The sequence below is a fragment of the Malus sylvestris genome, chromosome 11 (assembly GCF_916048215.2).
Source record: "Malus sylvestris chromosome 11, drMalSylv7.2, whole genome shotgun sequence".
NCBI classification, from domain to species: domain Eukaryota; kingdom Viridiplantae; phylum Streptophyta; class Magnoliopsida; order Rosales; family Rosaceae; genus Malus; species Malus sylvestris.
The window spans coordinates 5,224,958-5,252,692 of record NC_062270.1 but is presented as its reverse complement, the minus strand read 5'-3'; the positions used below and the strand labels follow the sequence as shown (position 1 = coordinate 5,252,692).

The 27,735-nt window shown below is 36.3% G+C and overlaps 4 protein-coding genes and 2 pseudogenes across 4 annotated transcripts; all 6 read left to right on the top strand.

Moving 5' to 3' along the window:
- The first annotated feature begins 27 nt into the window (after positions 1 to 27).
- Positions 28 to 2,614, top strand: LOC126590654 (UDP-glycosyltransferase 87A1-like). The gene is made up of 2 exons (XM_050256134.1): positions 28 to 679; positions 1,607 to 2,614. The coding sequence occupies exons 1-2, from the start codon at positions 172 to 174 to the stop codon at positions 2,512 to 2,514; spliced, it is 1,416 nt and encodes a 471-aa protein (XP_050112091.1). The 5' UTR covers positions 28 to 171; the 3' UTR covers positions 2,515 to 2,614.
- Positions 2,615 to 10,398: 7,784 nt separating this feature from the next.
- On the top strand, positions 10,399 to 12,694 carry LOC126590653 (UDP-glycosyltransferase 87A1-like; annotated as a pseudogene).
- Positions 12,695 to 13,457: 763 nt separating this feature from the next.
- Positions 13,458 to 15,646, top strand: LOC126588276 (UDP-glycosyltransferase 87A1-like). The gene is made up of 2 exons (XM_050253356.1): positions 13,458 to 14,003; positions 14,584 to 15,646. Exons 1-2 carry the CDS (start codon positions 13,505 to 13,507, stop codon positions 15,468 to 15,470), a joined length of 1,386 nt encoding a protein of 461 aa, XP_050109313.1. The 5' UTR covers positions 13,458 to 13,504; the 3' UTR covers positions 15,471 to 15,646.
- A 4,128-nt stretch (positions 15,647 to 19,774) lies between these two features.
- On the top strand, positions 19,775 to 20,319 carry LOC126590716 (UDP-glycosyltransferase 87A1-like). Its single transcript, XM_050256211.1, has one exon. It carries the CDS (start codon positions 19,861 to 19,863, stop codon positions 20,317 to 20,319), a length of 459 nt encoding a protein of 152 aa, XP_050112168.1. The 5' UTR covers positions 19,775 to 19,860.
- Positions 20,320 to 20,540: 221 nt separating this feature from the next.
- LOC126590706 (UDP-glycosyltransferase 87A1-like) lies at positions 20,541 to 23,870 on the top strand. Its single transcript, XM_050256201.1, has 2 exons — positions 20,541 to 21,059; positions 22,798 to 23,870. Exons 1-2 carry the CDS (start codon positions 20,567 to 20,569, stop codon positions 23,685 to 23,687), a joined length of 1,383 nt encoding a protein of 460 aa, XP_050112158.1. The 5' UTR covers positions 20,541 to 20,566; the 3' UTR covers positions 23,688 to 23,870.
- On the top strand, positions 21,066 to 27,205 carry LOC126590715 (UDP-glycosyltransferase 87A1-like; annotated as a pseudogene).
- Positions 27,206 to 27,735: the final 530 nt, after the last annotated feature.

Here is a 27,735-nt window from a genome sequence, read left to right as displayed (position 1 = left end):
ATAAAATAAAAAAGTTCGATAAACTTTGATGCTTTTGTGATTGTGCTGAGAAATATTTGCACTAAAATATATGTTGGGTTGGAAGCCATTGCTCTGTGTTTGTCGTCTTCTTTCCGCGTTCTTCTTCTTATCTTCCGCTTCGGAGCTTCGGACTCTCCACCTTCCTATCCGATGGACTTCCCAAATTCCTCTCCAACCATTACACGCCATGTGGCCGCGCTGCCGATACCCGGCCGCGGCCACATCAACCCAATGATGTGCCTCTGCAACTCCCTCGCTTCCCTCAACGCTGCCGATAGCAACACCAACTTCCTTATAACCTTCATAGTCACCGAGGAGTGGCTGGGATTCATCGGATCGGATCCGAAACCTGACAACGTAGTCTTCGCCACCATTCCCAACGTCATCCCCTCCGAGATCGGTCGAGGCGCGGACTCCCCCGGTTTCTACGAAACCGTCTTGAGGAAAATTAGAGCCCCGGTCGAAGACCTCCTCGACCGGCTCGAGCCGCCGGTTACTGCCTTGATTGCGGACACGTACTTGGTGTGGTCGGTTGAGATAGGGAACCTGAGGAATATTCCGGTGGCTTCTCTTTGGACCATGTCCGCTTCAGTCTACTCCGTCTTTCATTTCTTCGATCTCCTCGTCCAACATCGACATTTCCCGGTAAATTTGGCAGGTACGTAAATAACAGCACAAACTCAGTTAGTTTTTTCAATTTTAACCTCCACGGTTTAGTAATAATAGCAAACACCTATGCATTTGTTTGTTGACTGAATTTGATCATTGTGGCTGAACTAAATCTGCTTTTTTTAGGTTTGTTTCATAACTATTTAGTTTTGAGGTTTTAATTTTCACGATCCGCGCGTGCTTGACATATATGAGGAAAATGAGGGATAAAGAAGAGAGGAGACAGAGGAGTGAAAAACAAATCGACTAAAACAAATCGTTTGGTCTGGTTTTTTTCTTAATAATTCAGATAATCTATTGAAAAAATCAAATCGAATCGGGTTGAAAGCACGACTGAATTTGACGTTTGTTGCAAACTCTATGTATTATTTAATATGGATAATGTTATTCACACACTTATTTTAATCTCTTCATTGGTAGAGCCACATTAAGGGCTACCTGGGCTGTAGCCCAGGTAACTTTCGGTAGAAAATAAAATTTTAAATAAATTTTTTACTAAATGTAGTCCATCATATATTTAGTCACTGATTTAATTATATAATAAAGTTTGCAAACCATCTCTTTTTTTCACATTTTTTTCTCATCGCTTTTTGTAGATGTACACATTTGAATTTGTTTGAATAACGAAAATTCTTGGCTTACCTTGTGAAAATTTTCTTAAGCTAGCTGATATTGTAAAAAATACAGTATCAAGTTTTTTTGTTTATGATGATTTAAATCTTTAAGCTAGTCCACCCTGTGAAAAATTTCTAGCTCTACCATTGAATCTTCCATACATATTTGTTAACTTTTTGTCATTAATCGTTTTCAATTCATTCGATCTGATAGTCCAAAATTGAAAGTAGTGTATGAAAAGTAAAAATGAATGGGTAGATAACACTTCCATACAACATTTTTTTTTTTTTTTTGGTTGTAGAAAGAGGAGAAGAGCACGTTGACTACATCCCGGGACTTCCTTCTACACGTGTGGCAGACCTTCCCACGTGTTTTTATGCTAAAGGGCTGAACGTCTTGGATCGAGCACTAGAAGCAATTTCAAGCCTGTCCAAAGCACGATGGCTTCTGCTGCCTTCGGTGTACGATCTTGAAGCCCGAGTTATTGACGCGTTGAGGGATAAACTTCCGATTCCTGTTTACACTATTGGGCCCACAATACCTCATTTCAAGGTGGAGGCCCATTCAAGGCCCATAGAGGCTCAACTTAAGCCCAATGAGTCCCAATATTTTGATTGGCTAGACAAGCAACCAAAAGGGTCGGTTTTGTATGTGTCACAAGGGAGTTTGCATTCAGCTTCCAAAGCCCAAATGGAGGAAATCGCATGTGGCTTGAGAGAGAGTGGGGCCCGGTTCTTTTGGGTGGCACGTGAGGAAGCTTTGGAGTTGCAAGAGAAGTGTGGTGAGATGGGGATTGTGGTGCCTTGGTGTGACCAATTGAGAGTATTGTGTCACTCTTGTATTGGTGGGTTTTGGTCTCATTGTGGTTGGAATTCGACCTCGGAAGCTGTTTTTGCCGGCCTTCCAATGTTGACTTTTCCTATATATTGGGACCAAGTGCCCAATAGTAAGATGATTGTGGAGGATTGGAAGATAGGGTGGAAGGTGAAGAAGGGTATGGGAGAAGAAGAAATTTTGGTGACTAGAGAGGAAATTAAAGGGATTGTTAAAAGGTTTATGGATTTGGAAAGTGAGGAAGGGAAAGACCTTAGGAGGCAAGCAAGAGAGATTCAGGACATTTGTCAGCAAGCAATTCAAAAGGGTGGCTCATCTTATTTCAACATTGAAGCGTTTATAAATGACCTATCAAGATGTGAGAAGCATTGTTGATGACAATATAGTCTAGTGACATTTACTTGCTACTTTATTGTTAGAGATAATAAGTTTGCATCTTGAATTAAAAAGAATAAAGGAGGACGCATTAAGGAAATTGTTGTTGTATATTAATTTGGTTTCATTGCCCACTACAAATATATATGTATGAGACAAATAGAAGAATCCAGGAGATGTACTCAGTACTCACTTGGGTGCTGTCTCAAAACGTGAATTATGACTTTTTGTATTGATGTGTAGATAATATTACAATTATAAGTTACAATAGGGGTTTTTTTTTTTTTTTTTTTTTTTTTTTGAGAAACGGTACAATATTCATTAAACGGCAAAGAATACGTACAACCTAAAGATAGTGTGCACACTGAGCCTCGATAAAAATCGTGCCAGGAATTTCAACCTAATCGAAGGGAAAAAGAGTGTCCCATACAACAATGTAACTTATCCTCAGCTGAACAATAAAGAAATTACATTCCTTTCTCAACTAAAACATCTTGGAGTAAATCCGGAGGCTCCTCAAACCACATAAACTCTTGAGAACTCCCAATACCCATACGAGCAAGGCGATGAGTTGCAGAATTACCTTCCCGTTGCACCTACTGATACATAGACAAGTGTGCAAAATTTGAACTACATGGTGCTAACCGCTCATTTTGTGGATAATGAATGAAATATGCACAAAAGGATTCTAAACTTTTGTTTGATCATGATGGCAAGAAATAGGGAAGTTGATTGAACAATGTCTCAGTTGACAATGCATCAGCTAATAAGGTGGCAATTGAGTATGTTGTTCGTAAACTGCAGAAATGGCCTAATAGTAAAATCATTATGAATGGCAAGTTTATGCATATGAGGTGCTTAGCTCATATTATCAACTTGGTAGTGAAAGATGGGTTGAAAAGATTAGATACAAATGTGGATGCTTTTAGAAATGTCGTGTGGTTTGTGAAATCAAGTCCCCGAAGGTTTAGTTATTTCAAGAAATGTGTGGAGAATGAGAAGTTGGATAGTAGGGGTCTAGTTGTTATGGATGTGCCTACTAGGTGGAATAACACATACATGATACTAGAATCTTGCTTGAAGTTTAAAAAGGCATTTGAAAGGATGTCCGAAGATGATGAAGCCAATATATACTCGACCTATTTCAGGGAAAATGTGCTTAATGATGAAAGAGAAAAAGTGGCGAGTAAAGAGAAGGTTGGACCACCTAAGAAGGAAGATGGGATGGTGCAAAAGTGTTTGTGGAATTTTTGAAAGTCTTCTATCTTGTAACTTTGAAAGTTAGTGCAAGTAAGTATCCCACATCTAATACAACTGGTCATGATTTTATTGTTGTGGAGAACGAGATTGAAAAGCTTTTTTTGCTTTAATATATGCAAATTGGAGGAACTGTGGAGTTGGTGCTACGTGATATGACAATGAGCATGAGAGCCAAATACCGAAAGTATTTTGGTTCAATTAAGTCCCTTAATCAAATATTTGTAGTTGTCATTGTCTTAAACCCAAGGTTCAAATTGAGGCACTACATGCACTTGTGTAGAAAGCCATTACAACTTCTTGAAGAAGAGATTCAACAGAAAAGTAATGAAGTGAATACATTGTTGAAGGCGATGTGTGATGAATATGCTCAATAAGCTTTCGGTTCACAAACACAACAAAAGGGTAAAGAAGATTTAGTTGTTCAAGGGTAAAACAATAATCTTTTAGTGTACCAACAGAAAATCCAATGATATTTAGTCAAATGATGGATGATTATGAGAAGGAACTAGAAGCCACCAATGATGTTGCACTTGCACATGAGGTGTATAGGTATCTCCTTGACACTCTAGAGAAAGTACCACATGGTCCACCATTTGACGTTTTGAAATGATGGAAGTTGAAAGGGAGGAGCACATATCCCACACTTTCTTTAATAGCGAAAGATGTGTTATCAATTCAAGTGTCAACAGTTGCTAGTGAGAGTGTATTTAGTGCAGGAAAAAGAGTAATTGACCCATTTAGATCATCTCTCCTTCCTCAAACAGTTGAGTCATTGATATGTCTCCAAAACTGGTTAAGAAGTGAATAAATTAGCAATATTGAGTATGAAGTAAGTTTGGCAGAGCTTGAATTTTATCAAGAGTGTGAAGAATGTAATTATTTTGTTTTGTATAGTTTGGTTTATAACTTTATATTAATTGTTGTCTTCTTCTATTCATTTAAAATTAACGTGCTTCTTTTGTTATTTGTTGTAGAATATAAAAGAAGAAAAGCAAATACTATATTTACAAGTTCAACCATCTCACCAAGTGTTCTTGAAATTGAAGCTCCTTAAACAACTCGAACAAATAAAGGAAAAGAAATTGCGGTAATATTTTAAACTCAAATGAATAAACTTTAAATTTCAATGATTCAATGAGGATAATATGTTATTGGATGTTAAAAATGTCATGTTTATATTCTATTTTTCCTTACATTCAACGAGGAATGTTGTTGGAACTTGGACGTTGGAAGTGGTTTCGGATGTTAATTTGGAATTTATTGCGGATGTCATGTTTATGTTATTTTGGATTATTTGATTTTGGACTTTGAAATTTGGATGTCTTGGACTCTCGGATATTTTGTATGTTAGTTTGATCTTTAGATGTCTCTTGAATGTTATTTTGAATGTTTCGGATCTAATGTATCGAACGATGTTGGACGATATAATGTTGTTATTTTGAATGTATTGTATTGTTAATCTATGTACTTGGATGTTGGACTTTGTAATGTTTGTATTGGATGTGAATCTATGTAGGGACTAGGGAGTGAATTTGTGCAAAATTTGCACACTGCAATGTGCACTAGTAGTGAATTTGTGCAAATTTTAGTTTTTTTAATTTTTTTATTTTAATAATAAACATAAAAAAAGGACCCGTGGACCCGGCCCAAATCGGCCCGTTTCAACTAGGCTAGGTTAGGTTCGGTTTCTATATTAGAAAATGTTGTTCCCGACCCGTGCCCACCCCTATCCCAGACAACCTTGCTAACCTCTACACGATGTCAATGCCAAAGTCAACTTTTCAGAAGTTTGTCTGAGGAATTTGTATGCCTAACTAATCATATGCAATGATTTTAGTTCTTATTTGGAAGTTCTGTCAAACTCAGGGGGAGTATCCATAAGTATACTCACTTGATCTTAATGTACTCTTTTTCCTTACGATTATGAGCATTTTTCCTACTGGATTTTTGCTCCCTAACTAGGTTTTGACAATACACTTATCCTGGGTTGGTCATACCCTTGTGAGCTCTTCTACTTGTGTCTAGAAGACGTATGGTTTTAACTTAATGCAACTTCTCACTTTTCTCCTTAGTCTATGAGTTTGTATCCCATATTGGGTTTTACCATAGCGAGGTTTTGTGAGTTTTACTTTTTGTGCATTATTCCGTTCATTCGAGACTTGCATTCGCTCATGGTGCCGTCGACTTCATCAATAGAACTTACTTCATCACTAAAGACCTGATGCGCCATTTTAGTTGAGTATTTACACACTTAAAAGGGAGTGTTGTAGTCATTTTAGATTAGGAATATTATTGTGTAAATCCTATCATATCTAGAATATCTCTTAGATTATATATTATCCTATTTAAGTTATAATCATATTAGGGTAAAGATTTAACCTTCCATACTACTATAAATAAAGGCACAATGGGGGTGGAATTACACACACTTGACAATTACACATCTCTCTCTTCTCTCTCTTTGTGCCGCACCCTCTTTCTATGACCTCCATAATTGTTCAATAAATTATGCCTACAACACTATTATACTTATAGGGTTTTTGCCCACCTTATTTTGTAGAACTAATTTTTCTAACATCCAAAATATTGGTATTTAGTACTTAGATAGCAATTGCAACGAGAAGATTTCAAATGAGAGACACATGAAGAAAAGAAAAATAAAGAAACTCAAGAAAATGGGAGTTGAACTTCCCAGGTAATAAGTGGTGCAAAGGCAAGTCTTATCCAAGTATTGCATTTTTTTTTTATCAGCTTTAGCCATAAGGAGTAGAGTTCAAATTGAACTTGGCCAAACAGCTGCATAGTTAAACTTGGAAAATTAAAGCTTCATGCAAGCATCTGTTAAAAAAAAGTCAAAAAATTATGTTTTAAAATCCGAAAAAACAAGAAAGTAAAAACACAGAGAATAAGAAAAATATTTTTATAAAAACCAAACCTTATTCTTCAATCCTACACCAAAATCAATACAGACATAATGACACAACCTAACTTAAGGGCCACAAAGAGTATATTATTGTAAAAAAGAATGTAAGGCAATATTACGTATTTTGAGGGAGTAAGCAAAATTTGTCTACACTGTTGAAGCAAGTTTTTGCCTCGTAGTTCATCAAAATGGATTTGACTAGTCATTTACCTACCACTAAGATTTTTTCCCACTCAGTTTTTTTCTTGAAAAAAGTTTTTGCTTATGTAGCTCATCGAAATGGATTTGACTAGTCATTTGCCTACACCTAAGAGCATTTTCAAAAAAAATATCAAATAACATCAAATTATATTTAATGGTTTATGTGTCAATTTGACATATCGTGAGATTTGTCACTCCATCCGATATGTTAAATTTTTTTGCTTATATTTTTTTATTGAAAGAGGTAAATTCACACTTATCAAAAACTACAAAACAAGGTGTTTTAATAAAGGGAAATGGGCCAACCGGCTAACATAAATCAATCTAATAAGTTTTTTTTTTTTTTTTAACAAGATCAATCTAATAAGAATTTGGCGTTAACCATTGGTGTTGTAAATTTTGACAACGGGCTCGTTCATTCCTACTCAGCAATTTACTCCTCTTGGAGCGGTTTTTGCTGCCAGTTTTGGCGTTTAATTCGAACAATTCATCCAAAAGGGGTTGCTCCATATCAACTTTATCTCCAATAACCATTTCGATTTACATGGGTTTTGCGTCTAAGGCTGTGTTTTGGCCTAAATCGTCATTGCAGTACTCTCCTGACAAATCATCTTCTTACTTAATTTTTTTATTTAGTTTAGAAACTTGAATATTTTCTTCCAGGCCAACCATATTTTCCTCTTCAGATGAAGGAACAAGTGGCCCAACTTTATTGATAATCCTCTCTGGCAGAGGCTTGAATGGGGGGTCGAAGGAAAAATTCCCCCTCTCAGTCTTTTGATCCCAACCACACTTCATATGGAATTTATTTGTATACAGGAAAGCAAGGAAAATCTTTGTCATTTAGCCACATACTAAGCCCCAGTTTGGGGTTGAGGTGATTTTAAAAAAAGCTCATATGAAAAAAAGCTGGGAGTGTTTTTGGTGTTTGGTAAACTTAAAAAAAATGGCTTATTTTGTAAGCTGCTGTGAGAATAAGCTGAAATCAAAGGAAAAAGCTGAAGCTGCAATTTGTAGCTTTGGAAAACTGGTTTTTTTTCAAAGCACATAGAACTACAGTGCTCCTTTAATGAAAAGATCCACTATCAGACTGTTTTTTTTTTTCCAAAAGCACTTTTACAAAAAAGTTTACCAAACACTCTGCTGATTTATTTCACAGCCGCTTATTCTCACAGCACAGCCACTTATTCTCACAGCAGCTTTTTTTCAAAGCACAGCAATACCAAACCAGCCCTAAGTAGGCTCTGTCCTCTTTTACCCATTATTCTTCGGATAATTGGAGCTTTCATTTTCAACGTATGAGTGAAGGATTTTCACATTTCTTCATGGGCATCAAGAATTTTTTGCATTTACTATGCTTTTTTTATTCTCCTCACACTTTTGAATGCATTTCTCAAGTTGATCTTGGATCTCATCCAATCGGTTTAATTGAGCTGAATGGAAATCTCGATATATCATATGAACTTCGTAGTTTTAGCAGTAAATCTAACCAGGCGTGCCAAATGGTTGACCCTAAAAATTACAACCTATGCGGTGTGCATGGCGAGCAACTATTAAGCTAACTACATCTTTCTTGTGAATGTCGGCGTGCCAACTCGTGGCCGAGGTTGATCGGGCTAGTGAGTGGATATGGTGGTGGTGTTGAACGCGCTGCTGACTTTTGCATTTAAGGACTTTGTTTGAGAAAGGAATACTCTTGGCCTAGGGTTATAGAACCTGAAGACAATGTTACTTCATTCACTGCAAAGTGCGCCAAATCAGTATTAGGTTGTAGGAGCAAAGATACTCAAATGAAATTAGTATCTTTATTGTGAAAGTTGTTCAGTTATCTGAATGCCGAACTCTGAAATGTATTTGCGAGTAACCGATCATAGCTAGAACACCTCACTTCTCTAGGAAAGCTAATGAAGTGACGTCTTTCGGCAAAAGAATCAAGGACCCTTCACCTGCTAAGACATAGATAACCAACTAAACCAAAAATAGTGTTGTTCAACCGAGTTGAAGGTACTCCCATGATTAGTTCAAAGGTATGGTGTTAGTTGTCAACCTAGTGATGTTCAACCAAACTGAAGTGCTCAAGGAGGGATTAGGATATTAGTATTTTTCTCAGAGTTATGAGAATGATTTCACGTAGAACATCTAAATTCTTTATTGAGTGGAATGGGGCTTTCTACATTGTAAACCCTCTTATATTATAGGGGTGGGTCCTGAGACTCCTGACAAAGCCATATATTTCCACATCAAATAATCCCAAATGAGAGACCACGCGATGATGCCAAAGTGATGCTTTCTAATCAAAAGACTCCATTTTCCAACCTTGTTGTCCAGATGCATCCATGCAACCATAAAGCGAATTGCAATTCAATTGCGATTCTACCTCTGAACCATTATCCTACGCTTTTTCATTCTTATTTCCTCTTTATCCCATGGAGGATTGACATTAACCAAAGCGTGGCTAATTTCCTTAAGTTGTACCCCACCTTTTTATCTTCGTATGCAATGGCGGAGCTAGGAATTTTTTACCGGATGGGCTAGCTTAAAAATTTAAATCTTTATAAATAAAGAAACTTGATACTGTATTTTTCAGAGTATCAGCTAGCTTAAAAAAAATCACAAGGTGAGCCAAAAATTTTGTAATTAAACAAATCCAAACTTGTACATGTATATAAATAAAGAAACTTGATACTGTATTTTTCCTAGTATCAACTAGCTTAAAAAAAATCACAAGGTGAGCCAAAAAAATTTGTAATTAAACAAATCCAAACTTGTACATGTATAAGAAACGATGAGAAAAATGATGTAAGAAAAAAAGATGATTTGTAAACTGTATTATATAATTTTATATAGTTAAACCTAGAGAATTCGGATTAGTGACTAAATATTTAGTGGGCTACATTCGAAAATCAATTAAAATTAAATGTAAAATTTTATTTCTCACCGAAAGCTACCTAGGCTACAGCCCAGGGCAACCCTTAACTTGGCTCCGTCAGTGTTCGTATGAGCGGTTGAGTTTGAATTATTAATAATAAAATATTTGAAATTTGTTAGAATAAAGAGTGTTGTTGGACATAAAAAGTTAAATTTAGTAGTTAAAATAGTTTTTTACAATGTTCCCTTATTTTTTGTTTGAGTACATTGATATTTTTATACTAAGAGGAAGGTGAGTTCGGCTGAGCCACATAATGGGTAATCTAATTTGATATTGAAGTCGTCATCCACGAGATTCAAACCTAAGACCTCTCACTTCCAAGTGAAGAGAAATACCACCAGACCGTAGTACCGAGTGACTACAATGTTCTCTTATTAGTTTAACATAAATTTAAAACTTTTCTTGAAGATGTTTTAAAGCTTGTAATGTTTGATATATTCTACCTCAATATCTTTTCCATAATAATAATTTGATAAAAAAAAGGTTATTTTTTTGTTGGAATAAAATAAAAAGTTCGAAACAGTTTGATGCTTTGTGATTGTGCTGAGAAAGATTTGCATTAAAATATATGTCAGGTTAGAAAACAATGCTTTGTGTTAGTAGTCTTCTTCCTGCGCTCCTCTTTTTATCTTCTGCTTCGCAGCTTCGGACTCTCCAGTCTCCACCTTCCCATCCGATGGACTTCCCAAATTCCTCTCAAACCATTACACACCATGTGGTCGCGCTGCCGATACCCAGCCGCGGCCACATCAACCCAATGATGTGCCTCTGCAACTCCCTCGCTTCCCTCAACGCCGCCGATGGCAACATCAACCTCCTTGTAACCTTAATAGTCACCGAGGAGTGGCTTGGATTCATAGGGTCGGATCCGAAACCCGACAACGTAGTCTTCGCCACCATTCCCAACGTCATCCCCTCCGAGATCGGCCGAGGCGCCGACTCACCCAGTTTCTACGAAACTGTCTTGAGAAAAATAAGAGCCCCGGTGGAAGACCTCCTCGACCGGCTCGAGCCGCCTGTTACTGCCTTGATTGCGGACACACACATTGTGTGGTCGATTGAGATAGGGAACCTGAGGAATATTCCGGTGGCTTCTCTTTGGACCATGTCCGCTTCAGTCTACTCCGTCTTTCATTTCTTCGATCTCCTCGTCCAGCATCGACATTTCCCGGTAAATTTGGCAGGTACGTAAATAACAGCACTAACTCAGTAAGTTTTTAAATTTTTACCTCCACTTTTTGTTGTTGCTAAATGTCATATTCAGTCATGTTGTATTTCAATTTAAGCATTGTGGCTTATTTTTGTTGTGAATTAAAACCAAAACTAACCAAATTTGCATTTTTAGGTCTGTTTGATAACTATTTAGTTTTTAGTTTTTAATATTCACGTTTTTTGCTTAACATATGAGAAAAGTAGGGATAAAAAAGGGAGGTGAGAAAGGAGGGAAAAACAAATCGATTAAAACATATTGTTTGGTCTGATTTTTTTTTTTTTAATTTGGATAATCTATTGAAAAAATCAAATCGAATCGGGTTGCCAATACGACTGAATTTAACGTTTGTTGCAAACCATATGTCCTATTTATAACAGTTGGTCTTTTCTTTTTGAGAACTTTAACGAAATGTTTCTGATACTGTTCACTTTAACAAAAAAAACCATTTTTTTACACTAAAAAATCAAAATTGGTACTATTCATTTTACCCTTTATTTTGTCTTTATCGTTAAAACTCAAAGTTTTCAAATATTTTTTTATTAGTTTTCCTTTTATTTTTTTTTTGTAGAAAGAGAAAAAGAGCACGTAGACTACATCCCTGGACTTCCTTCTACACGTGTGGCAGACCTTCCCACGTGTTTCTATGGCAAAGGGATTAACATCTTGGATCGAATACTAGAAGCAATTTCAAGTCTGCCCAAAGCACGTTGGCTTCTGCTGCCTTCGGTGTACGAGCTTGAAGCCCAAGTTATCGACGCTTTGAGAGAGAAACTTTCGATTCCTGTTTACCACATTGGGCCCTTAATACCTCATTTCAAGGTGAAGGCCCAAATAAGGCCCATTGAGGCCCAACCTAAGCCCAACGAGTCCCAATATTTTGATTGGTTAGATAAGCAACCAAGAGGGTCGGTTTTGTACATATCGCAAGGGAGTTTGCATTCAGCTTCCAAAGCCCAAATGGAGGAAATCGCACGTGGCTTGAGAGAGAGTGGGGTCCGATTCTTTTGGGCGGCACGTGCTGAAGCTTTGGAGTTGCAAGAGAAGTGTGGTGAGATGGGGATTGTGGTGCCTTGGTGTGACCAATTGAGAGTGTTGTGTCACTCTTGTATTGGAGGGTTTTGATCTCATTGTGGTTGGAATTCGACCTCGGAAGCTGTTTTTGCCGGCCTTCCGATGTTGACCTTTCCTATTTATTGGGACCAAGTGCCCAATAGTAAGATGATTGTGGAGGATTGGAAGATAGGGTGGAAGGTGAAGAAGGGTATGGGAGAAGAAGAAATTTTGGTGACTAGAGAGGAAATTAAAGGAATTGTTAAAAGGTTTATGGATTTGGAAAGTGAGGAAGGGAAAGACATTAGGAGGCAAGCAAGAGAGATTCGGGATATTTGTCGGCAAGCAGTTCGAAAGGGTGGCTCGTCTTATTCCAATATTCAAGCATTTATAAGTGACCTATCAAGCTATGAGAAGCATTGTTAATGACAATATAGTCTAGTGACCTTACTTTCTACTTTGTTGCAAGAGATAATAAATTCACATCGTGAATTAAAAAGAATAAAGGAAGAAGTATTAAGGCAATTGTTGCTGTACATTATTTGGTTTCATTGCCCACCACAAATATGTATGAGACAAATATGTTCACATCTCTTTCACATGACCTAAATCCCAACAACTTTACAATCTCTGTATTTATTCTTGATGCTTCTTTCATGGTCTCTGAACTTTAGTCCAATTAAAGCTTTGGTCTCTGGACTAAAATTTGTGTGTATTAGTTGTTGAACTTGTTATAATATGGAGCAATGGTTATTTTGGCTAGTTATGTTATAACTTAAACCAAAATAATGGGTTTAAAGCTGCAAAATATTGACAGTGTTAATATAGTTAGCTAAATGGACAATTGTTTTACATTATAACAAGTTCAGGGATCAATGCTTATGGATTCGTAGTTCTAAATTAAGCTATAATTCATGGTTCATTGGTCCAATTATCTTATATATATACAGACCCTTTATGCAAAGGGATTCTCATTTTTTGAAAAAAAAAATGAAGATTAGGTGTGGGGCTCACTCTACATCGAATTTTAACGATCCGAATCATCTATTTTGTAAGTCTCGATTCATAGATCATCATTTCAAAAATTCAATTCAATCCGAAACCATTTGCCTATTTAATTATCAAGATCAAATTTCATTGTTTTTTATATAACAAAGTATTCGTTTATTTCTTTGAACTCAATTAGATGTCTTAAATATTTCTGATTTGATTAATATTTTGCAAAGATGATCTATGAGGTACAACTTGAAAAATAAATGAATCGGATCATTAAAGTTTGATATGATGTGGAACCCACAACCAATCTCTATTTTTATTAAAAAAATAGGGATCCCTACCGGCTTCCTATTATATATGTGCAACACCAACCCTTGCACTAGCACACTTCAATATTTCAATCTTTCCCCAGGAAAGAATGAGTACAGTGAAACTTGAACGAAAGCCAGTCTGCCACGTCATGGCTCTGCCCTATCCCGGCAGAGGCCATATCAATCCCATGATGAATTTCTGCAAATTACTATCTTCAAAAAAACCCGACATTCTCATCACCTTCGTCATCACCGAAGAGTGGCAAGGATTCATCGGCTCCGACGCGAAACCGGACAACATCCGATTCTCCACGCTACCAAACGTGATACCCTCGGAGCTCGTTCGAGCAACCAACTTTCCGGGATTTGTGGAAGCTGTGAACACCGAGCTGGAGGGCCCATTCGACCAGCTGCTGCTTGAACGGGATCTCCAGCAACCGGTGAATGTCATAGTTGCTGACCCGTTCCTAGTTTGGGCTGTGAGGGTGGGGAACGGAAGGAACATTCCGGTGGCTTCGTTTTGGCCTATGTCGGCGTCGGTATTTACGGTGTTCCATCACTTTGAGCTACTCAAGCAAAACGGCCACTTCCCTGTTGATGTGTTAGGTGAGTGAATTATCATCAATGACTATATTGCTTGTTATGAAACGTACATTTACATGTGGGTGTCAACTTCTGGATCCCACGTGCATTAATAGTTGAAATGACTCATGCTTGCCCTAACATCGATTTTTCTACTTAATTTGTCGGAAAAAAAGAAACATTGAATTTGTTACAAAGACACGTGAGATAAATTTGAAAATGACTACTTGACAGGTGTCAAGTACAAATCACTTTTACACACTTTTGTAATGTTCATGTAAATTCATTTTTAATTCGTCATGTCTAATTTTATATGTTGTATTTCTTCTTCGTTATACTTAAATCTCTTAAAATTTTAAAATTTCTCATCTAAACGTACCTTAAGTCATAGTGTCTTACCGTTATAAGAAGCAAATTAGAAGCATAGTGTGATACTTGTCGGAAATAAATGAACAACAAAGTGAGTCATGCATGAAAAAAATATTCCATGTCAGTCGATCACATAACTATTATGAATGAATTAGATTCATGCTATAGACGAACATATATGTAGTGTTGAAATTTATTTTGGGTTTAATGATTCTTTATGCCTAATGTACAATAGAGCGTGGAGATGAGGTAATAGACTACATTCCAGGAATTTCCACCACACGAATAGCAGATCTTCCAACAATTCTCTATGGAAACGATCGCCAACTCCTGCATAGAGCCATGGAAACTATTTCAAGCATGTACAAAGCACAATATATCTTATCCACTTCAATCTATGAGCTTGAGTCCCAAGTGTTCGATAACTTAAAAGCCAAACTTCCGATACCTGTCTATCCTATTGGTCCAACCATTCCATACTTTCAGCTTTCAGAAAGCTCTTCCATTCTTCACGATGGCCTCAGTTATTTGCATTGGCTAGATTCTCAACCTAAAGCCTCAGTCTTGTACATCTCCATGGGAAGCTTCCTCTCGGTATCACAAACCCAAATGGATGAACTTGTTTTTGGGGTGAGGGACAGTGGTGTTAGGTTTTTGTGGGTGGCTCGTGGAGATGCGTCTAGGTTGAAAGAAAGTGTTGGTGATGTGGGTTTGGTGGTACCTTGGTGTGACCAATTGAGGGTGTTCTGTCACGATTCGATTGGCGGGTTCTGGTCACATTGTGGGTGGAGTTCCACTATTGAAGCTGTTTATGCTGGTCTTCCTGTTCTTACTTGCCCTATATTCTGGGACCAAGTCCCCAATAGTAGGCAAATTGTGGACGACTGGAAGATTGGATATAGAGTGAAGAAGAATGAGGGGGCTGAACATCTTGTGACTAGAGAGGAAATTGCACAACTTGTGAGGAGATTTATGGATTTGGAAAGCAATGAGGGGAAAAAGATGAGGAAAAGAGCAAAACAACTTCAGAAGACTTGTCAAGAAGCAATTGCTAAAGGTGGCTCATCGGACACTAACCTTGAAGCTTTTATCAAAGATATTTCCCAAGGGCATCATCATTGAGTTCATGATTTGTATTATTGGGTGTGACAATGTAATTCTATTGAAAGACCATCGTTTGTTTGAAAACAAATCAGGTTGAGTTTTATGTATTAATTTTTATTCTTCATCAATCCTCGTGATGGAATCAAAGATATATGTTCACCATTCAAATAATAAAAAATAGTATCTTAACAAAATATGTCTTCTTACATAATTTTTACCCATCTCATTTTGTACAACTAATATTACTAACATTCAAATTATCTACTTACATGATTTTACCCGTCTTATTTTGTACAATTAGTGTTAGTGACATTCAAATGATTTATATTTACTACTTAGAGAGCAATTACAACTAGAAGAAGATTTAAGACAGAAGAAACATGGAAGAAAAGAGATGAAAAAACCCAAGAACATGAGAGTTGAATTTCCCCAAATGGAAGAAAGGAGCTCCATGGGTACTTAAATTACCTGGGAATCAGTGAGCCCTACTCTGCCCGATTTGGTGCAAGGCAAGTCTTGTCCGCGCTGCTCCCTCCGGGGAAAGCATTTATTTTTATTTTTTTCTTAGATGACAAAAGCCCACGTGCATAAGCCGAAAGGAGGAGAAACTGTATTTCTATCAGCTTTTGCCAAAAGGAAGAGAGTTCAAATTGAACTTGGCCAAACAGCTGCATAGTTTAATTTGGAAAATTAAAGTTTCACGCAATCATGTGTGAAAAAAAAAAAAAAAAAACTAAAATATCTCTTTGTAAATAATAATCGCCATGACAATGACTAAAACGAGTTGAATTGAACAAAATTATTGGGGAACTGTTATTAGCATGTTAAAATCTCTTCTTTTTTTTTTTGTCTCAAAAGTGTTTTATTTTATTTTTTTCTAATTATAAAAAATTTAAAATGTAAAACGAGATTGTTGGAGTGCCAACAAAAATTTTCACTTATTATTTAGAGCAAATATTAACTTCTATTGCCCTCCCCTTGCCACTGCCTTGGCAAAATGGGCGAAAGTGCTCTGGTCAAGGCACTGGCGAAGCCACGTGAGGGCGAGGAGTGGCGGTCGCCACTCCCCTCACCGGAAAACTGGACTGGATATCTGGGTCAGCCCCTCCCCTTGCCGGAAAACCCATTGGTTCAGTGGTTCAGTGCTCCCTGCTTCGGTGATGTCTGGTGCGCACAGCAGACTGAGTGTCTGCGTTTTAATTTTTTTTTTTTTAAAGTAATTGAAACGGCACCGTTTCGTAGGTTTCAAAATAAAAAAATATATATTGGGGGGACCCCGTGTCCCCCTTTCACTCTTAATCCCTCTAAGACCTCAGTGCAGGACACGCCCCCTTTTGTTTTTCAACCTTTCTGCCAGAGAGCACAGCAAAGCTACCCCCCAAAGTCCCATTAGCAACAAAAAGAAATATTTTTTAATTCGAATTGAGTTGTCAACCTTCTTCCAGGCTCTAGCCACTCTACACTTATCCAGCAGATGAGCCATCGGCTTCAGCCTTCTAAGGTAGTTTTATTTAATTCTCAAATTTACAATCATTAACCTTAATTAATTATTTAATACACATTTTGTTTGATTGGCATAGAATTTTATGGTAATGCACTAATATGATTATTGATTATTGATCTGATTCTATGATTTTTTTATGTGAAATTAAAATTAATTTTTTGGGTGAAAATTAAAATTTGAATTCTTGATTATTTCATATGATTAGTTGAATTGAATATTTATTTATTGAATAATTTGTATGCTATTGGTATTGCTTAATTGAATTGTTGGTTGGATTAATTATGATGCATATTAGTATAGTCTACTCTAGGATTAAGAGTGTAAGAATTTTTTTTCCTCTCCATTTTACAGTTACGTAATGGAACAATATTATAAAAAGCAATGCTTAAATCCTCCTTCAAACATTTGAGGTAGTCCTTCTCCTTCAAATATTCAAAGTGGTCCTCCTCCTCCTCCTTCAAATATTCCAAGAAGTCATCCTTCAAGTATTCCGAGTAGTTCACAACAAAGTGAGGTCACTGAGATAGATGAAATTTTGGCTAATCTTCCTGAAGATCATGGACATAGACGTCGAATGCTTGATTATCTACCTAATTATCGTGAAGCAATTCGTAGACACTATCTCCAAAATGATCATTGTCAACCTAGAGACCACATCATGCCAAGAAGAGTTAGCGACAAAAGATGTTTTATCATCGGTTGGTTTGATAAGTTTCGCCCCTCCCCCAGTCAATTCCTGGCTTCGCCACTGGGTCAAGGGCAGGCCCGACATTCTGTTTTTCTCTTTGGTGGCTAAGCTATTTTTAAACTATTTCTTGTTTTGACAAGAGCGATAATCTTGTATTTTATTAATCAATTCAAACAAATACAGAGGTGTCAATTGAGTATAATGCTCTGATGACCAAGAAAATAATCTAGAGTAAATTTGCTCAAACAGACAACTATAGTAAACTCTTATACGACTACAACATCATGAAAATTACAACGCCTCTTATACTAATTTGTCACAAAACCATACTCATTGTGTCAAAACTTGTGGGTCCCTAGACAAGTCTGAAAAGCATGAAATATTTCGAATGAAATCTCCCCTCAGCCGTACACAGTTAAGGGCATCTCGAATGGTTTAGGCAAATAAAGTTGCCTATTCATTTGCTTTATGAAAAACTTTGGTCACGACTCCAATAAATTAGGCAAATCAAATAGATATCATATAATTTTTTTTTTTGTTTAAACTTGGCAAAACTGTAAATAACACAACCTAATTGAAGGACCACATGGAGTATTTTATTGTAAAATAGAATGTGAGGTAATATTGCCTACTTTGAGAGAGTAGGCAAATTTACCTACGAAGTTTTTGCCTCGTAGCTCATCAAATAAAAAAGGGTTTGATTAGTAATTTGCCTACGCTAAAATTTTTGTCTACTCAGGTTTTATGTTGAAGCAAGTTTTTGCCTATATAACTTTTTAAACACTCTTCTCAATTTTCGATTGTTATATCGAATGTATTGAAAAAAATCAAAGGACAAAAATTTACAAATTGTGTGTGAGAAGTAAAAATAGGTGACCGGTTATACTTTGCATCTTAGCATGGTCCACAGAAAACGAAAAATACTTGGCATCCACTGCAAAAATTTGAAAATATATCTGGTCTACTTATAGGATTTTTACCCGCCTTATTTTGTACAGCTAATATCATTGACATTCAAATGATCTTGTGAACACGGAAATTCCTGCGATGAACGAGACAAGAACACGTGTACAAAATAATATTTGTATTAAGGATTTAGGGGTTACAATCTCTTCTACAAATTTAGCCTCTGATTCGATCTTCGTAATGTGTAAATTTGTGGATTGTGTTGTTGATCCAAGGGTCGTCGGGGCTTGATCTTGGAGGAATAGTTGTGCGGATTTGTTGATGTCGTTGACCCAAAGGGACGTCGGGGCTTGATTTAGGGATGAACGGATGATGAATGATGAACACTTTCTTCAAGGGTCGTCGGGGCTTGATCTTGAATTGGTGGAAGTGCTTCAAGGGCCGTCGGGGCTTGATCTTGAATTGGGGAAGTTCTTCAAGGGTCGTCGGGGCTTGATCTTGAAGGAGGGTTGGAAGTTTCTTCAAGGGGCCCTTTGGGCTTGATTTTGAAGGTTGATGGATGAACGGATCTTCAAGGGCTTTTGGGCTTGATCTTGAAGAACTGTTGATGAACAGATCTTCAAGGGCTTTTGGGGCTTGATCTTGATGAACATTTGATGGATGGATCTTCAAGGGCTTGATCCTGAAGTTCCTTGCACGCACCTTTATTTTTGTTTTTTTTCTTTCTATTTTTCTCTCTTGTTATTATTATCAAATAAAATTATTACAAGATTTTTAGTTAAAATTCAAAATTTTGAAAGTTATTTCATTTGTTTTCCTTATTATATACTAGTATATGGTCACACACAAAGCATGTGTGTGTGAAATTTTTCTTTTTTTTTTTGTTTTGTTTTTGTTTTTAGAGTAGAAGGAGAGAAAAAAAAGAGTGAGAATGTGGGAGACGAGTGAGAGCTTCATTTTATTTTTTATTTTTTATTTTTTTATTGGATATATGTTAAAATCACATGTAGATGAGATTTTGAAAAAAATAACAAAATTTTGATCGTGTGAAATTACATTTCTATTCATATTTTCTATTCATGTTCAGTTTTAATTAAAGGATTAAATTAGTAATTTTATAGGATTTGGTTAACAATTAAGGTTCTATCAATATATAATTTAGATTATATATAAGAAGGGATAGCAATAGCTTCAAAGCTTCAATCTTCAGTCTTCAATCTTCAAGGGAGAAATGGGCACAGCGGAAGTTGAGACAATCAGTCTGCCACGTGGTGGCTTTGCCTTATCAGGGAAGAGGCCACATCAACCCCATGATGAACCTCTGCAAGCTACTATCTTCAAAAAACCCTCTACTCCTCATCACCTTCGTCGTCACCGAAGAGTGGCACGGGTTCATCGAATCCGACCGAAAACTCGACAACATCCGATTAGTCACCATACCCAACGTCATACCCTCCGAGAACGGTCGCGCGAAAGATTTTGCCGCGTTTTTGGAAGCTGTGTGGACCAAGATGGAAGCTCCGGTTGAGCAACTTCTGGATGGGCTCGAGCCGCCGGTGACCGCCATAGTTGCTGATACCTTCCTTGTTTGGGCACTGAGGGTCGGGAATAGAAGGAATATTCCCGTGGCTTCGCTTTGGACCCCGTCGCCGACGTTGTTCTCAATGTTGCATCACTTTGAGCTGTTCAAAGAAAATGGCCACTTCCCCCTTGATGTCTCTGGTGCGTGTACACTTAACCGCGATCATTATTATTGGAGTATTTCCTAAGTTACTTTAAAGTATCTTATAATTCAAAATTTTTAATTATTAAATTTTTAATTAAATTTTTTATTGAGGAATCATTATTCTAATTGAGTAAAATTAAAAGATCATTGCTATAATTTTTTTTTTTAAACTAACACTTGAGGGTATTTTTGTCCTTCCGTCTACTTACATATTATATATAAGATGGGTGGCAAGGGCTTCATATCTTCAATCTCCAATCTTCAGTCTTCAAACTTCATACAAAAGAGAAATGGGCACAATGAAGGTTGAGCCAATCACCGTCTGCCACCTAGTGGCTTTACCCTATCCAGGAAGAGGGCACATCAACCCCATGATGAACCTCTGCAAGCAACTATCTTCAAAAAACCCTCAACTCTTCATCACCTTCGTCGTCACCGAAGAGTGGCGCGGGTTCATCGAATCAAACCCGAAACCCGAAAACATCCGATTAGCCACCATACCCAACGTCATACCCTCCGAGCACGGTCGCGCGAAAGACTTTGCCGCGTTTGTGGAAGCTGTGTGGACCAAGCTGGAAGCTCCGGTTGAGCAGCTTATGGATGGGCTCGAGCAGCCGGTGACCGCCATAGTTGCTGATACCTTCCTTGTTTGGGCTTTGAGGATCGGGAATAGGAGGAATATTCCGGTGGCTTCGCTTTGGACCCAGTCGCCGACGATGTTCTCAGTGTTGCATCACTTTGAGCTGTTCAAAGAAAATGGCCACTTCGCTCTTGATGTCTCAGGTGCGTATCCACTTTACCACGATCATTATTGGAGTATTTTCTAGTATGCTCCTATCCTTCCAAAATTTCAACTATTAAATATTTAATCAAATATTTTTAATAAAAAAAAATATAAGAAGTAGAAATTTCTCTATTTTAAAATGTATCAAAGCCTTCGGTAGTAATAAAAAGTTGACTAATGTATTTTTCAAATTGGATTTCATATTCAAATGAATATCGGAATCATAAGAAAGTAGGTTTCTTTAGCTATGGGACTATCAAAAGAAAATTTTGGATAGGAGCTTATAGGATTTTATCCTTTCAAAACCGGAAGTGAAAGTTTTCTCTCGTCTGACTTAACTAATTACACCAACAAAGATATAGAGATGGGTTCCCACTTTAAAAGTCTATAAAAACACAAATATTTTCTAAAGTTACTTTAGAGTATCTTATAATTCAAAATTTTTAATTTTTAAATATTTAAATAAATTCTTTTTAATATAAAAATATAGAAACTAAATTTGACCACGAACTCTGGAATATCTAAATAGTCCAGAGCGCCATAAATATGTTACCAAACGGATAATTAGATGGTTGAATGTTTTTATTTCCAATTTCCAAACGGAAGTTACAAAATTAAAATAATTGTAAATATTGCTGGTCTTATATTGTGCTCATCAAACATATTGACTCTCATCTCAGTCTTATCAGTTGTCACACTCCAATTATTCTTGGTCGAGCAATGCTAAGAAAAATAATTTTTTGGACTAAATTTTGTAAACTAAATAACATGAAAATTGATAATTAAATTATTACTTAAGTCTTGAGTAACGTGTTTGATTTTTATTAGTGACACATCATTTAGTTTGCAAATTTAATATACAAATTTTGTCTATATAGTGTTACCCATATTTTTCCTTCCAAGTTGGTTATTTGTCGCTTGCCACCTGCCAAAAGGACAGAGCATGTGGCGTATTATTGGGATGTTAGAGACTTTTGAGATGAATTTGCCTTATTAACAATTTTACACAGAAAAAGAAAAGGCTCAAAATTGACCAAGACCTGCCATTTAATACTACAGTTTAGTAGTAATTATCTTCATTTGTAAGTAAAAAGTCTTAGGTTCGATTCTCACCAAAAGAAAATGTGAACCACATTATCGTTAGTCTATTGTGAGGCTAAGCTTACCCCCTCCCCTCAATGTAGATAACATCGTTTGTTCAACAACAAAATAAAAGAAAAAAAAATTGACCATGACCTTATCAATTTAATGCCTTGATCTCTAACTTATAAGTTGTGAATATGCTTAATCATGGTTACGGGTAGGGTGCAATTCCTACCTCCTCCGAACCCGAAAAAGATGAATAATAGTTCGCCATCAATTGTCTCCCTTTTGAAAAAATACATTAGATTCTTCTTTAGCAGAAGACAATATATTATATTTGTTCATATACTTAAGACACTTATGTCTAATAAGTGCAAAACATAAAATTGGTAAGGTAACCAGAAATAATTATATCAGTTTGAATAAATTTGATGCATTTGCGAGCTTAAGACATTCTTATGAACAATTTGTATTTGGTTAATTTAGTAATCCTCAACTGTAATATAGCATGATATCTTTTCTTATATGTATACCGAGGCTTTTTGGTGCAATGTTCTTAAATTTTATGGTTTTGTAGAAGAAAAAGCATTTTTTCTTGGTTGATATACAATATAATAATGTTGTACGACGTAAATTATCATGTGAAAATTACAGAGCGTGGAGATGAGATAGTAGAATACATTCCTGGAGTCAGCACCACATGCATTGCAGATCTACCCGCAATCTTTTTCACAGACGATCCAAAAGTCCTCCACAAGGCAATTGAAGTAATTTCTGAAGCAGAGAAAGCAAAGTATCTTTTGTTCACTTCAGTCTACGAGCTTGATCCACAAGTCTTTGAAGCCCTCAAAGCGAAGTTTGCTTTCCCTATCTACCCTATTGGCCCATCCATACCTCACTTTGAACTTTCAAAAACTCTTCCCACTAATCAAAACGACATCGATTATCTGCATTGGCTAGATTCTCAACCCAAAAAGTCAGTTTTGTACATCTCCATGGGAAGTTTCCTCTCGGTTTCGAAATCCCAAATGGATGAAATTGTTGCTGGCGTGAAAAGTAGTGGTGTTAGGGTTTTTTGGGTGGCTCGTGTAGATGCTTGTGAGTTGAGAGATTTTGTTGGTGATTTGGGTTTGGTGGTGCCTTGGTGTGACCAATTGAGGGTGTTGTGTCACGATTCAATTGGTGGGTTTTGGTCACATTGTGGTTGGAATTCAACTTTGGAAGCAGTTTATGCTGGTCTTCCAATTCTTACTTTCCCTATATTTTGGGATCAAATTCCAAACGGTAAGCAGATTGTGGAAGATTGGAGGATTGGATACCGGGTGAAGAAGAAGGCGGGGGTCGAACTTCTTGTGAGTAGCGAGGAAATTGGAGAAATTGTGAAGAAGTTTATGGATGTGGAAAGCGAGGGAGGGAAAGATTTGAGGGAAAGAGCTAAACAACTTCAAGAGATTTGTCGAGGTGCAATTGCTAATGGTGGCTCATCTGATAGAAACCTTGATGCTTTTATTAAGGATATTTCACAAGGATATAATTGCCATTAAGCTGATGAATGTGGTAGCTCTTAGACACGATTGCTTGCGTTTCAATACAATTGTTATATTCAACTTATAACTAGAGGTATCAATATGAGTGAGGAGTTTATTTTCTTTTTGCAGTTTGGTTGTGTTATATGTACGTAAAAATTTCTTGGGTAAATGTCTATTGATAGTCGAATTTGCTTCAAATCGTCTCAGCACTAAAGGATTCTACCATTATTATGTCTGCCATTGGCTATATTGTTGAAGACTTCAATGACCTGCTGAGGAGAATCATTTTTACACGCTTTTGTAATGCTGACGGAGGCAATGGGGGTATTTTTGTCTTTCAAGGAGTTTCATAAGCAGCTCCCTATTCTATTTGCATATATATAGGTATCGTCTAAGTTTATTTTAGCAAAAAATCATTTTATAACTTTATTTAATAAAAAAAAACTTAAATTTTAATGAAAATAACAAAAGTTCAATATAGTAATACAAGAAAAAAAATGACGCGCTTGCGTCCATCACACACACTATTTCTAAAACTGAACAGTATTACACTATTTTTATAACTAAACGGTACTATATTATTTCTGAAACTGAACACTATTTCTGAAAATTAAACGCTAATTATTTCAGAAACTACATAGGTACTACACTAATTTCTAAAGCAGAACAAGGACACTATTTCTGAAACTGAATACAAGTTGGCATGCCTTTATCTGACACTATTTTGGAAGAAGTCTTCTTGGCCTGAAGTTCCTTACACGCACCTTTATTTTGGTTTTTTTTTTCTTTCTATTTTTCTATCTTGTCCTTATTAACGGACAAGGATCCTCTTCAAATCCTCTTTGTGGGAACCGAGGATCAATCAATCGTATCCGTTTATCGTACATCATGCGATCAGTTTTTGTTAAATACTATTTATATTCAATTTTAAATTAAAATTTAAGATTATTTTAACCGCACGATGTACGATGAATAGACACGATTGATTGATCCTCCGGATCCCCACAAAGAGGATCTGAAGAGGAACCTCTTCCCTTATTATTAAATAAAATTATTACAAAATTTTTAGTTAAAATTCACAATTTTAAAATTTTTTTCATTATTTTTCCTTATTATATACTAGTATATGGCCGCACACAAAGTGTGTGTGTGTGTGTGAGTGTTTATTTTTAAGTAGAAGGAGAGAGGAAGAGAGTGAGCGAGGAGAGAGAGCTTTATTTTTTATTTTATTATTTTAATTTTTAATTTTTATTAGAGATATATTAGAATCACATGTATGTGAGGCTTTAAAAAAAACAAAATTTTGGTTGTGGAAGATTACATTTCTGCCCATATTTCTTATTCATGTTCAATTTTAATTAGAGAATTAAATTAGTAATTTTATAAAATTTTGATTAACAATGAGAGTTCTATTAATATGTAATTTAGATTATATAGGAGAAGGGATAGCAATAGCTTCAAAGCTTCAAAGTTTTCAAACAAGGGAGAAATAGGCACAGCGAAAGTTGAGACAATCACAGTCTACCACGTGGTGGCTTTGCCTTATCTGGGAAGAGGCCACATCAACCCCATGATGAACCTCTGCAAGCTACTATCTTCAAAAAACCCTCAACTCCTCATCACCTTCGTCATCACCGAAGAGTGGCACGGGTTCATTGAATCCGACCCAAAACCCGACAACATCCGATTAGCCACCATACCCAACGTCATACCCTTCGAGCACAGTTGCGCGAAAGATTTTGATGCGTATAACTGAGAATGATTACGAACCCTGAAATATTAAATGCTTTTTTGTCTTCCAAGTTGGTAATTTGTCACATGCCACTTGCCAAAAGGATAAAGCACGTGGCCTGTATTATCGGGAGGTGTTAGAGACTTCTGAGATGAATTTGTGCTTTATTAACAATTTTGCACTTGAAAGCTCAAAATTGACCATGACCATATGAATTTTATATGCCATGGTCTTTAATTTGTAAGTTGTGAATTTATTTGATCGTAATTAAAAATAAGATGTAATTTTTACTTTCTTTGAATCTAAATAGGTGAATAATTGTGATTCATCACCAATTATACCCCTTTAAAAAAACATTAGATTCTTCCTTAGCTTAAGACAATATATTATATTTTAGGAAATATTAATGAAATACTTATGGTATTGTTCACATTTAACGTTAATAATATTTTTACCTTGAAAAATCACTCATGGTACCATGCTTATACCTTTATTTTGTCATTTTAATTAAAACTAAAGTTTTTAAGGATTTTTCGTTATATTTTCTTATATTATTTTATTCATATACTTAAGACACTTAATATTTTATTCATATGCCAGAAATAATTGTATCAGTTTGAAAAAAATTGCGTACAGCCATTCTCTAATTTATAAACAAGTAGATGTATTTGCGAGCTTAAGACATTCTTATGAACAATTTGTATTATTTAATTTAGTTATTCTCAACTGTAATACTTACATAGCAGATACTTTTCTTATATGCATGCTCTATAATTTTGAGGATCTTAAATTTTAAGGTTTTGTAAAAGAAAAAACATTTTTTCTTGGTTAATATACAATATAATAATGTTGCACGACGTAAAATGTTATGTGAAAATTGCAGAACGTGGAGATGAGATGGTAGAATACATTCCTGGAGTCAGCACCACAAGCTTGCAGATCTATCTCCAGCGTTTTTTGCAGACCATCAAAATGTCGTCCCCAAGGCCCTTGAAGCAGTTGCTCAAGTAGTAGAGAAAGCACAGTATCTTTTGTTCACTTCAGTCTACGAGCTTGATCCGCAAGTCTTTGAAGCCTTCAAAGCCACGTTTGCTTTCCCTATCTACCCTACTGGCCCATCCATACCTCACTTTGAACTTTCAAAAACTCTTCCCACTAATCAAAACGACATCGATTATCTGCATTGGCTAGATTCTCAACCCAAAAAGTCAGTTTTGTACATCTCCAGGGGAAGTTTCCGATCAGTTTCGAAATCCCAAATGGATGAAATTGCTGCTGCGGTGAAAAGTAGTTGTGTTAGGGTTTTTTGGGTGGCTCGTGGAGATGCTTCTGAGTGGAGAGATTGTGTTGGTGATTTGGGTTCGGTTGTGTTATATGTACTAAAAAAAATATTATAAACTTAAGATATTGTATTCAAGATATTCATAATTGGGGGAACTGGATCCCCTCCGGATTCAAAAAGATATGTGCCCACTAATCAATGTATCCAGACAATTGAAATTTGATCCAACAACTACAATTATTATAACTTTCAGATAATCTCTCTGTTTGTAGTCGTTTGATCTAATTTCAATAGCCTATATGCATTAATTAGTGTACTCAGATCTCTTGGATCCGGAGAGGATCCGGTTCCATATTTGGGATAGGTGTTGCTTATCTACTGCTCTTAGAAACGCTTTTCTTATTTAATTGTACCGAGAATGGATATACTAAAGGTTTTTCTCTTTAATATTTTATTTTCCTTTTCCTTTTCCTCCACTCCACCCGTTGGGTCCTCCGCACCTTGTAGGCCCAGGCTTGCGGGAGCTTCTCGTCACGATGTTGACGAAGTGATCGAGGTGGGAGTTTCCAGTGGAGAGGTACGTGGTGTTGTTCTCCGTCAACCTATTGGGATCTAAGGTTGCTGGATAAGAAGAAGAGGTGGATCCATTTTAGTTTTGGGTAATGTTATGGTGACTACATTTGTTGACTAAATTTAATAAATTAAAATGAAAGTTAATAATTGAATTATTATTAACTATTGATTAACGTGTTTATTTATTTTTATTAGTGACACATCATTTAGTTTGCTAGTTTAATCTGCCTAGCATTACTTTTTAGTTTTCTTAATGTTACTTTTCAAATTTCCAACAAAAAAAATTACTTTTCAAGTTTACATTTGGGTGTCAACTTCTAGATCCCACGTGGGTTGAAAGGCATGGCTCATGCTTGCCCTAACATCGAATTTTCTACTCACTTTGTCAAGAAAAACGATCCGCATTTTCTACAACATGTGCGTTACAAAGACATACGAAAGAAATTTGAAAATGACTATTTAAAAAGAGTCAATTG

What these genes read in the sequence shown, in the direction of transcription:
- LOC126590654 (XM_050256134.1), top strand. Translation starts at nt 172, where the DNA reads ATGGACTTCCCAAATTCCTCTCCAACCATTACACGCCATGTGGCCGCG. An exon ending in TTTCCCGGTAAATTTGGCAG is followed by an intron (nt 680 to 1,606) that starts GTACGTAAATAA and finishes TTTTGGTTGTAG; the next exon opens with AAAGAGGAGAAGAGCACGTT.
- LOC126588276 (XM_050253356.1), top strand. Translation starts at nt 13,505, where the DNA reads ATGAGTACAGTGAAACTTGAACGAAAGCCAGTCTGCCACGTCATGGCT. An exon ending in CTTCCCTGTTGATGTGTTAG is followed by an intron (nt 14,004 to 14,583) that starts GTGAGTGAATTA and finishes AATGTACAATAG; the next exon opens with AGCGTGGAGATGAGGTAATA.
- LOC126590716 (XM_050256211.1), top strand. Translation starts at nt 19,861, where the DNA reads ATGATGAACCTCTGCAAGCTACTATCTTCAAAAAACCCTCTACTCCTC.
- LOC126590706 (XM_050256201.1), top strand. Translation starts at nt 20,567, where the DNA reads ATGGGCACAATGAAGGTTGAGCCAATCACCGTCTGCCACCTAGTGGCT. An exon ending in CTTCGCTCTTGATGTCTCAG is followed by an intron (nt 21,060 to 22,797) that starts GTGCGTATCCAC and finishes TGAAAATTACAG; the next exon opens with AGCGTGGAGATGAGATAGTA.